The sequence below is a fragment of the Sphaerodactylus townsendi genome, linkage group LG03, assembly GCF_021028975.2.
Source record: "Sphaerodactylus townsendi isolate TG3544 linkage group LG03, MPM_Stown_v2.3, whole genome shotgun sequence".
NCBI lineage: Eukaryota > Metazoa > Chordata > Lepidosauria > Squamata > Sphaerodactylidae > Sphaerodactylus > Sphaerodactylus townsendi.
In genome coordinates this window covers 5,859,697-5,871,706 of record NC_059427.1, presented here as the reverse complement: position 1 = coordinate 5,871,706, position 12,010 = coordinate 5,859,697, and the positions used below count along the sequence as shown (strand labels likewise).

At 40.2% G+C, this 12,010-nt stretch overlaps 3 protein-coding genes across 19 annotated transcripts in view; 1 reads left to right on the top strand and 2 right to left on the bottom strand.

Annotated features, from left to right (window-relative positions):
* The window catches only part of LOC125428543 (zinc finger protein 883-like), a 454,328-nt gene that overhangs the window by 185,759 nt on the left and 256,559 nt on the right, over positions 1-12,010 (bottom strand). The window lies entirely within an intron of this gene.
* LOC125428537 (zinc finger protein 436-like) overlaps positions 1-12,010 on the top strand; it is a 774,209-nt gene that overhangs the window by 528,492 nt on the left and 233,707 nt on the right. The gene's annotated exons all lie outside the window — the stretch shown is intronic.
* LOC125428899 (zinc finger protein 420-like) overlaps positions 4,931-12,010 on the bottom strand; it is a 41,369-nt gene continuing 34,289 nt past the window's right edge. The window contains exon 12 of the mRNA XM_048489608.1: positions 4,931-6,017. Coding sequence (XP_048345565.1) covers positions 5,052-6,017 — 966 coding nt within the window. The 3' untranslated portion in view covers positions 4,931-5,051. The remainder of the gene's footprint in view (positions 6,018-12,010) is intronic.

Genomic DNA, 12,010 nt, shown 5'->3' with positions numbered 1-12,010 from the left:
TTACAAAAAAACTATTACTTCTACATAGATAATCAAATGATAGAAATTACACATTCAGAAAGTCATCTTACTCAAAGATAAGTAGGTCATGCCTAGTGGAACTGAAGAGGTGGGGTGGGGGCGCATCTCATTGGCCTGCAGAAGGTTCCCATATGGACCAGTGTAGAATAGCAGTGAAGAGCTCATCCTCTCAGAAAAAGTTCCTTCTAAGAAAAAGTTCCTGACCTGTGCTAAAAATGAACGTCTTGCCAAGAATGTTATTTTTGTTTCAAACTTTCCAATAGTTCATGCACCATCATGTTTTAAACAATGGCAGAAAAATATAAATGACTTTGATTAAGCTTGGGAGAGCCACTCTTATCTGATCTCAACTGGTTCTGGTGGGTTTTCCGGGCTGTGTGGCCGTGGTCTGGTGGATTTTGTTCCTAACGTTTCGCCTGCATTTGTGGCTGGCATCTTCAGAGGTGTATCACAGAGAAAAGTCTGTTTCACACTGTGTCTAAGTGAGAAGGGAAAGTTTAGTGTGGTATATTGTCCGTGTCCCAGGGTGGGGAACCAATCATTAAGTGTTTGGGTGGAACAGGGAGACTGCACAGGGAGGCCATTGAAATTCACAAACACCAGGACAACTTCAATAAGAAAGAAGAGACGTTAAAAATTAGCAAAGCCTGGCTCCCAGTACTTAAAAAATGGATTGATAATCCCACCCACAGTACAATGCACTCAACCACACCTTTGCATAGCAAGTTCCACCCAAACACTTAATGATTGGTTCCCCACCCTGGGACATGGACAATATACCACACTAAACTTTCCCTTCTCACTTAGACACAGTGTGAAACAGACTTTTCTCTGTGATGCACCTCTGAAGATGCCAGCCACACATGCAGGCAAAACATTAGGAACAAAATCCACCAGACCACAGCCACACAGCCGGGAAAACCCACCAAAACCAGATAAATAACTTTATTTGGCAAGGCAAGGAACCAAGAATTAAATAGAAAAATGTGCAGGATGCAAAGGACAGAGTGGGTGTCTCACTACCAAACTTAAAATGGTATTTTGAAGCTGCCTGGTTAGTGTGGATAAGGGAATGGGTGACTTTGAAGAACAATAGAATTTTTGATCTGGAGGCACAACAGGAGATTTGGTTGGCATGAATACTTGTGGTATGACAGGAGGAAAATACATTACAACTTTTCCAATCACTGTGTTAGAAGGAGCCTTCTATGAATTTGGTTAAAATATAAAACATTCGTAGAGGGTAAAATTTGTCTATGGTTGTCTCCAATTGAAGCTTTTACTAGAAAAGAAGTAAATATGCAAGAAAATGGCCTATACACTGAGAACTGTTAATTTTTCAAGATGATAAATGTGAACTTCAATCTATGAATGACTTGAAAGATATAACTAAAAAATTGGTTCCATTATTATCGACTTTTAGAAATGTTTAAAGCTGATTATAATAATGTTGGTTTCAGTCCGCAAATGACAGACTTTGAATTTATTTATTTTTATTTTATTAAATTTCCATCCCGCCCTATCCCCATAGGGTGGGTTACAACATAAAACAAACAATAAAATCATTTTTAAAAACACAATACAAATATTAAAACCATAAACTCCAAACTCCAATAAATACAGATGGCTGTAGGTGATACGATCCCCAATCACCACCCCACTCACCTCCTGCCCCCTTGCCCCCGGAGGCCGAAAGGAGATTATTTTACATTATTCAAACCAGCTGGCTAGTTAGAAAAGCCTGATGGAAGAGTCAGGTCTTGCAGGCCCTGTGAAACTGTTAGCTCCCGCAGAGCTCTCACATCACTCAGAAGCTTGTTCCACCAGGCTGGAGCAAGGACTGAAAAGGCCCTGGCTCTTGTCTATGCCAGCCAGATGACTTTTGGGCCAGGGATCACCAAAAAGTTTCCCTCTGAAGACCGGAGGGGCCTCTTAGGGCAATACGGGGAGATGCAGTCTCGAAAATATGTAGGTCCAATACTGCTCATGGCCTTAAAAGTCAATACCAATACTTTGAAGATGAATTGGAACTTGACTGGCAGCCAGTGCAGTTCTTTGAGGACCAGTGTAATATGGTCCTGATTGACTGCCCCAGTGAGCAGCCTAGCGGCAGCATTCTTCACAAGTTGAAGTTTCCAGATCAAAGACAAAGGTAGGTCAGCGTAGAGTGAGCTACAATAGTCTATTCTCAAAGTGAAATGTAATCTGTGTACAAATGATGACAAACTGATTATTAAAATGTACAAGATGTTACCAAAATGGGATACAGGAGACAAGTTGGTTAAATCTGTAATGATTAAATGGTCTGTAAATTCTGGCCATGCAGATGGAACAGTGGGAGAAATTGTGGAAGAATGAATTAAAATTTACAGCATGTTATAATCTGAAAGAAACTATTACAAAAAGATGTACAGATAGTACTTAATGTCAAAAATCTGACAAAGATGTACAAAGGTGTGTCTAAAAGATACTGGAAGTATCAACAGCAAGAGCAGTCGTTCTTTCACATGTGGTAATGAGGCTATGATACTTAAGGAATCACAAAAGATTCTGAAGATAACAATACAAAAAATAACCTGAGACATTTCTGTTGGGAATTATGGAGAAGGATTTTCCTAAGCAATATGGAATTTTGTTTATGTATATGACAACCATAGCTAGAACTTTATATGTGCAAAAATGGAGAGATAATAAGAGGACTAGAGTCTGAAAGTTGCAGGATATTCATAAAGGATGAATTTGATGATATTAAGAGATAATTGAACTTTTTTTAGATAACTTGAAAACTTTTACAGAATAGCTTTTAAAAAACTATTCAAATAGAGAACTAGTGGCAGGGTTTGAAATATAAAACAGTATGAACCTAGAGATAACTTTTAATCAAAGATTAGATAGCTGGAAGTCAATATATGATGTGTAGTGGGTTTCTTTTATGTTTCTATGTTTTGTTTGTTTTATGTGTGAGAAAATAAAAATTAATTTCAAAACAGAAACAAATTCCTGATCACTCCAGTTTCTCATATTTATAGGTTTTTATATCATCTTCTAAACAAGGACTTTGTTTAGCTGTCTCATTTGATAAGAATGCACATTCTTTGCTAACTCACCATCTTATAGCTTCAAACACCAAAAAAGTAATCTATACGAGTATCTTCTAAAAATACATAAAATTGGTTTTTCATTTTATTACTTTTTACCCTAACCAACAGAATTTAAAAATTGTAATTTAAGGTTTCTCATATCTATGAACATCTCCAAACCCTCAACCAATATACCCCATCTTGGAACTGCATCTTCACTTCTGTGAAGTTTGGAATGTCTTGCTCTTCACAGATGCTTCTGCATCTGAGCCTCAAAAAATAATATCCATTGGAAACTTTACTTGAAATTTAAGAGGCTGTAAGCTCAGACATTAACAGATGTAAGGAACTTCACATATTACCTTATTTGTAATAACAAAATTTTATGAAAATTTATGAAAATTTAAAAACGTTTTTAAAAGATAATATCCATCGATATCTGCTAGATAGTTTCTGCTCTGAGTCTCTAGGCTCCCTTGCTGTTTAGTTTAGAAAATAGGCCAGTTCTGTTTTGGACCAAGATAAACATCCTTCATGATCTTTCTGGTCAAAACTCAGAACTTCCACTATATTCCAGGCCATATCCTTGACAATCAATGCCCGCTTTCTGGAACTCCCATCTGTAGTAATATTCATCTGCCTCTCTCTATCATTGTCTTCCTCCAGTCTGTGCTATATCAGTATTTCACACCCAAGCATTTTCATCTTGTGTTTTAAAAACAATGGAAGGGGATGTTGCTGAGTTCTTGCCTGTGGCCCTCTCGACATCCTCTGGCAGCAAATTCCACATTTTGATGATTTGCTCTGTCAAGAAGTATCTCCTTTTGTACCTACCGCCCACCAGCTTCCTTAGGTACCCTTCACTTCTAGTATTTTAGAAGAGGGAGGAAACGTTCTCTTTGTCAACTCTTTCTGCTCTTTGCATAATTTGATAAACCTCTGGCATAGGAGCCAACAACTTTCACTATCAAAAGAGACATCCCCCTCCCCCCCCCCAAAAAATGGTAGTCTATAAATGGTGGTCTACACATTCTTTAAAAAAACTGACTAGAGATTCAAAACCAGAGCCCTTCGGGGGTTGGGCGGTCTATAAGACTGAGAAATAAATAAATAAATAAAAAGTTTACTCCTGGAAAGACAGGAATGTCAGACAAGGAAGAGCGCAAAATAGTCTCTCCATTACAATACAAAGGGGGTTTAAACATTTCCCTGACCTATCAGAATTTGTGTGTTGTTGCTGTCACAAGGGCAAACTTGTCCACAAGCTTTTTCACTGTTGGAGAGATATTTCTTCCTCAAAATTTTCTATCTATTTTACCATATATGTTTCAATTAGTTCTGGTTTCGTGCAAATTGAGATAGTAATTTATAAATTCATCCTAATGAATGTGCTTTTTGCTGTTATCACCATTTCAAATTCAGTCAACTCTCTTCTTATTCCGCTTGCTATGTGAATATACTCTTTTAATCTTGAAACTTGTTGAAAATATAGTAGGTATTGTATTTTTTTGTTTTCATCTTTTGTCAAGATTTGATTCCTCCTTGGGAGTTTATCCATATTATAAAATCACTATTTTTCCCCTCACATTCTTATCATAATATGTCTCTGTAGGTCATTAATGGGGATACTGGAGGATTGATTCTTCTTCAGGTAGATCCCAAATTCTGAGCAGTTCATCTCTAATTACATAGCTGCTAGTTTGCAATATTTTTGACAAATTTTTTAGTTCATATGTTATTACGTAACCTTATTCCGAATCTGCCATTTCTAATTTTATTACTGTTTGATCAGGGTTTTTAACTCAGTCCACAATCCAAACAAGGCTAGGTGCTTGATAATGTAATTTAATATTAGGTACGAATGTCTTCAGGGGGAAGGACAAATACTTCACATTTCCTAATAAACTTTACTTCAAATATTACTGAAAATTGAACACATTCACATGATTTCTACCAAGAGTGGATATCTTGATGGGTAGTAAGCTGTGAACTCTGAGCAAAGCTCTTTCCACACACCAAACATTTATGTGGTTTCTCCCCAGTGTGGCTACGTTGATGTCTAGTACGCTGTGAACGCCAACGAAAGCTCTTCCCACACACCAAGCATTTATGTGGTTCCTCCCCAGTGTGGACGTGCTGATGAGCCCTAAGATCTTTGCTCTGAATGAAGGTCTTTTCACACTCCAAGCATTTATATGGTTTCTCGCCAGTGTGAATACGATGATGTATAGTAAGGTCTGAACTGCAACAAAAGCTCTTTCCACACTCCAAACATTTATATGGTTTCTCCCCAGAGTGTGTACGTTGATGTATAGTAAACTGTGAAGTCCAAACAAAGCTCTTTCCACACTCCAAGCATTTATGCGGTTTCTCCCCAGTGTGGATATGCTGGTGGGCACTAACGAGTGAACTCCGAGCAAAACTCTTTCCACACTCTAAGCATTTATATGGTTTCTCCCCAGTGTGGATCCGTTGATGGACATCTAGGCTGCCACTCCGAGCAAAGCTCTTTGCACACTCTAAGCATTTATATGGTTTTTGGCCAGTGTGGATATATTGATGTTTAGTAAGCTGCGAATTCCGAACAAAACTCTTTCCACACTCCAAGCATTTATATCGTTTCTCTCTGGAGTGGACACGTTGATGGTTAGTTAGTTGGGAACGCCGAGCAAAGTTCTTTCCACACTCAAAGCATTTATATGGCTTATCCCCAGAGTGGATTTGTCGATGAGCAGCTAGGTTGTCACTTCGAGCAAAACTCTTTCCACATTCCAAACATTTATATGGTTTCTCCCCAGTATGGGTACGATGATGTTTAGTAAGGTGTGAACTCTGAGCAAAGCTTTTTTCACACTGCAAGCATTTGTATGGCTTCTCCCCACTGTGGATACGCTTATGTTTAATAAGCTGAGAACTCTGAGCAAAGTTTTTTCCACAGTCCAAGCACTTATATGGCTTCTCCCCTAAGTGGATTCGCTGATGTAAAGTTAGGCTGGCATGCCGAAGGAACCTGTTTCCACACTGCAAGCATTTGTATGGCTTCTCCCCAGTGTGTATAAACTGATGTTTAGTAAGCTGAGAATTCCAAGCAAAGCTCTTTCCACAGTCCAAGCATTTATGTGGTTTCTTCCCAATGCCCCTTAGATGCCGTTTTGCAAGCTGTAAACTCTCAGCAAAGCTCTTTCCATATTTCTGGCATATGTGTGTCTCCCCTGTGTGGAAGTCTTGATGGCCAGGATGGTCTCCCTTGCAGCTGAAGCTCTTTCTGCACACCAAATGATTATCAGGTTTCTCATCTCTATTGATACTTTCATAAGTATCAAACACCTGGGATTCAGAAGCCTCAGAAGCAAAACATTCATTCCCCTTCTTCTGTTCTGTTCCAATGTTTCTTTCCTGTTGTTTTTCATCAAATAAAAACTGTTGTGGTTCTCCACAGGACGTCATCTGGGGACCATCATTTTCTGGAATAAAGAGCAAACACTGGTAGGATCTTTAAGCAGAAGCAGAATCAAGTAAAGAAGACTGTTAATTGTATTAACCTGAAAGGGTGAGAAATCCTGCCATAGTGCTGCATTCAGAGCTGAGGCAAATAGCCACTACAGACTAGGTATTTTTAGTGGTAGCCCCTCATTGAAGAAATGAAGTTCACCTGGAGCTTATTTTCCTATCTTTTTAGAGCCCGGCCAAAAAATTTCTTCTTACCAGGGTTTAAATTTGGGTGGTTGTGGTGGGTTTTCCAGGCTGTGTGGCCGTGGTCTGGTGGATCTTGTTCCTAATGTTTCACCTGCATCTGTGGCTGGCATCTTCAGAGGTGTATCCCAGAGGAAAATATGTTACACGCTGTGTCAGTGAGAAGGGAATGTTTAGTGGGGTATATATTGTCCATGTCCCAGGGTGGGGAACCAATCAGTAAGTGTTTGAGTGGAACTTGTTATGCAAAGATGTGGTTTAAATTTGGGTTTTATATTTTTAGCTGTTTTATGGACTTAGATTAGACTTAGACTGTTCTTGGTAGATTTTTTGAGGTAACTCAGTGGCTCTTTTATGGTCTTCTTGCGTCCCTGGCTTTTTAAATTGATCATTTAGGCAGTGTTTAGAACTTTATACTATTGTTTGGATTTTGAGCCAACTTCAGGAAGTTTGTGGAGAGGTAGAATATGTATGTTAAAACTGAGCACTCTATACACATTCACTATCCATCCACCCCACTGCTGAGATACTAGCCAGTCAGCATTTTGTTCCCAGTTTTAGCATCTTTTTCACACTTCAGAAAGCTTTCCTGGCCATTCTTGGCTGTTGCCTCTTGAGAAATCCCTCTGTTCTCCAACTGGTGAAATTTAGCCCGAGAGAAGACCTACGCATTTCCACCACCCAAGGAAGCAGATACCTGCATAACTGTCTGTTTCTTCTACACCCTGGACAAGCAGATCTCCTGCTTCCTCCACTGGAGACACAGAATCAGGTTTGGAAACCAGAAGTCCTTCTACAGGGAAAGAAACAGACCAGTTACTTCCAGATGTTCCAGCTGTAAGACATATTGAGATTTTACATCAGGCTATCTGAACCCCAGCCACACATTATGGCAAAAAGGAAAAATAAAGTTTTTTAAACTTCAGAAAGATTTATGCAGTGGGAAGGGTGGGACCACTGCTTAGATCCAGTAGGATCTTCCTGCTGATCCTGACCGTGACCCAGATTGGAAAAGAAGGGAGCAGGGAACCTCAGCACAGGGAAGGGAAGCCAGCCTATTCAGAGCCTCCAGGTCATAACTACATTAGCCCCCACTCAGGGCAAGAAGCATCTGACATCCCAGTCTACTGTGGCTCTCAAGAAGGGCCACTGTCTAAGGTCTCCTTTCCCTTTTAAGAGACCCCACAGTCTTTCCAGAATGGGAAAAGATAGTGGTGGATCCCCAAAACACATAGTAACAATCCAGAATTTCTTTTAAACACTTATTCATTTGTTTTCTATATTTAGAAGCTCATTGTAACATAAAGCCAAACTTCATCTGCTAAAATCCTGGTTTGTTCTTCAGGGCTCTGCTGCCCCATTTTCTGTAATCTTTGAGCCATGCCTAAGCTTACTCTGGCATAAATAGAATAAACACAGCAAGATCCCTATTCATCTCTTCAACCCCCTCAACCCCAGGCTTATCCTCCTCAAGTCTCATGAGAGGCTGCAATCTCCTCGGGGCAAGCAAAGGTCTTTTCAAACTTTGTAAAATTAATATTGAGGGCTCTATACAAATATTATTATTGTTGTGTTGTCAAAGGTTTTCGGGGCCAGAATCAACTGGATGTTGTGGGTTTTCTGGGCTGTATCGCCATGACACAGTGAAACACACCTCACTATGACATGCCTCTGAAGATGCCAGCCATAAATAGGTGGAAGGTTAGGAGAAAAACTACCAGACCACATCCATACAGCCTGGAAAACCCACAAAAGCTAATTATTATTGTTATTATTTGAAATACTTGTTTCAATGGCTGCTCTGAAAGTCCAAAAAGGAGGCCTCGACATCCCATAAAATGTTAACGAGGCTTATTCTCTTCATGTTCTTTTTCCAATCAATTTCCACCTGAACACAAGATTTTCTTCCCACTGAAGAACAATCACCTCGCTCAGTCCTCAATGGGGTGCCCTCTGCCATGTCCCTTTCATTTACAAACCAATATTTTAGATGCCACACTAATACTAACCAAGTCCAGGAAGTCTGCAAAACCTCTGCATTTGGACCTTCTACATTCTCTTACTGAAAGTATTTATTGGAAGAGCCCTACCAGGATCCTTGCTGCTGGTAGTGAAAAATGCTATCAAGTCTCAGCCAACTTCTGGTGACCCTGAAGGATTTTCAAGGCAAAAGATGGAGAGAGATGGTTTGCCAATGTCTTCCTCTGCACAGGGACGCTGAACTTTCTTAGTGGACTTTCATCTAAGTTCTAAGCAGGAATGATCCTGTTTAGTTTCCGAGGGCTGATGATATTGGGCTAGCCTGGGCCATTCAGGACAGTCCTGGGGTCTTTCTTGGAAGGAATGACTTCTGCCTACATCATCTATGAATCAAGTGAAATGAAAGCCTTACCCACAGTAACCACATTCCAATGATTGTTCTCCATGACTTCCTTGTGAAGCTTTCTTTGGTCTGGATCCAGCAGGGCCCACTCCTCTTCAGTGAAACGAACAGACACCTCTTCAAAGGTCACCAGACCCTGAAAAGAGATGGGGGGTAGGGAACCCTTCATCTTCACAGATAGCATAAGAATCCTCCCCTTCTGAGGGCAATCCAAAAAGACTATAGTAAGATATTTACATTCCATACTTAAACGTTCAACATTTTCATTCTCTATCCTGTGAGCATTACATGATACCAGCCAAGGGAAAGAGATATAAGGAGATTTTCCTCAGTCTAAGGAGGATGCAGGGAGACACCCATAGGTCCACACTTACCCAATCTGGCTGCATGGAAGCTGCTGTCCCTCTGACAGAAAGAGAAGGCAAAGAAGGCATCATTGATTTTATGGCATCACCTGGAAGGATTAAAAGGGACTGTGTGTTGTTCTATACTTTTCCATTACTTTGCATTTCGGTTCCTTGGGGAAAACAAGATTCTGCCTATCTCGGCTCATGATCCTTCCACCTTTTTGACAAATCCAGTATTTGGAACAGTTATTGGATACAAAGCTTTGGCCTGGTTTTCAGAGTGAACAAACTTCACAAAAATGAAGAATGAAGAACTCTGAAATGCAAGGAACAGGCAGTTCCACAGCAACCAACAGAACCACAGTTCTTCTTTGGAGGTTTTTAAACAGAGGCTGGATGAACATATGTTGGGAGTGCTTTGATTAGTGTGTTCCTGCATTGCAGGGGGTTGGATTTGATGGCCCTTGTGGGCTCTTCCAACTCTGTGATTCTATGATATCCCCAAACCATTCTGCAGGTGGGGCAAGGACACCACATGCACAAAAAAGGCAGCCTGGCCAGTGGGCACATAGAAATGGTTATCCCCTTGGTATCCAAACTAGCTGACATATTCAGAGATGACAATGACATATCATTTTTATTAGATTTGCCTGCTTCGCTCTGCATTTCCCACCATTTCTGGCATCCCAATACAACCACATCATTTTGTATCACTTTTCTCTGTTCCACAGAAAAATGATAGTAGGGTTGTATATTCTTCCACCACAGACCAAAGCATGCCAGACCTTTTTTGTTGTAGAATGCTCTGCCTGGGTGCTAGTGCCTACCTAGCTTTGCTCCCCGCCTCTGTTTGAAAGTAAAAATACATTTTGGTATAAATGCTCTTGTATCAAAGTACCATGTTCAATAATGCACAAAATAATCATTTTAACAAAGGCAGAGCATAAAAATGAATAATAATGTTCATATTTATTTGGGACCATATTCTAATGCCAAAGCATACTATTTTCTCCACCACTGCACCTCAACTGACCAAACTCTCATCTCTCTTTAGAATAGAATATAGCAATCTTTGTTATATAGTTTGAAATACTGTAACCCTGTCTTGTAGTTCAGACTGTCTGATGCTTTCATACCTTCTAATTTGTTTACTGATTGGCTGAAGAGTCTTTTTAATCATTCACATTTTCTACCTGGAAACTGAGTTAGAAAGGCAAGATCTAAATGAAAAATATTATTAATTTTAATAATCTACTAATAATATTGCTATTATTAATAATATAGCTATCAACAGTAATAAATACTGAAGATCATATTCCTAGAGAATTATGAGCCTAGTAATTTTATGTGGCCAAAAGAAAAAAAAGTATTCACAGAATGAATCAAAACTATTTTGTGAGAAAAGTTTTCATCTCCTGGGACTTAATATCCAGTTGGATAGAATATAGTTTTGAAAGTACCTGATTGCTGTCCTTTACCACCATCATTTGGAGGTTTGTCAATTTTGGACACAGGGTAGTGAAAAGGTCTTGATTTCAAAGTATCTGGAGACTGTGATTTGGTTACTGCCACATAAGAGCTCCTGGAACCTCATCATTTGGTGACTCTTTTTTATTGGCTCAACACACTGCCCTCTCAATTTTTGATATTAACCTTCATCACTTAAGTTTGGAGGCAGCTCTCTCCTCAAGTACATTAATTCAATTATCCTGCAGTGATCTCACATTGATTCTACGTTTTTAATTTCCCCAAGAGAATTTCTAAATGGAGAAGATGGAGCAGAGGATCTTTCCCATACAGGACCAGTGGGGAGGGCATAAGAGCAGCCTTCCTACACTCAAGGAAGACATTTTGGGGGGAACAACACCCCTTTTGATCTTACCCAGCGAAGTTGCTCCATGGTAATGCTCCTGCGCAATCTTCTCCTTCAACTGAAACAGAGGATGAGGTCACAGAAAGGAGAGAGAGACGATGAAAGAAAGATGAAACAGGTTGTAAAAATGTCTGGGTAATCCGTGTGCATTTCATGAGTATTCTTGGATCATACCCTCAGTCTCCCACGCCCCCTCCCCCAAATATGAAAACGTCTCACCTGCTTGTGCTGTTTCTTGGTCTCTGCCTGATTCAGAAGGAAGCCTTCTGCCAGGGCCACTGCCTGGGAACTGCTCTCTGGACCACATTCTCTGACCCAGCTCTGCATCTCCGGTGGAAGGACAGTCAGGAACTGCTCCAGAATCACCAGGTCCAGCATCTCCTTCTTGCTATGTCTTTCTGGCTTCAGCCACTGGCAGCAAAGATAGTGGAGCTGGCTGCAGACCACTCTGGGCCCCTCGGTTTCCCGGTAGTGAAAATGCCTAAATTGCTGGTGCTGCACATCTGGAAGGAGAATGTTGTCTCCAAGGATTTTCAGCATTGTTCCTTCACAGAGTTCCCTCCTGCTCCCAGACTTGGTGGAATCAGGGCTTTTTCTTGATACAGGGACAGCT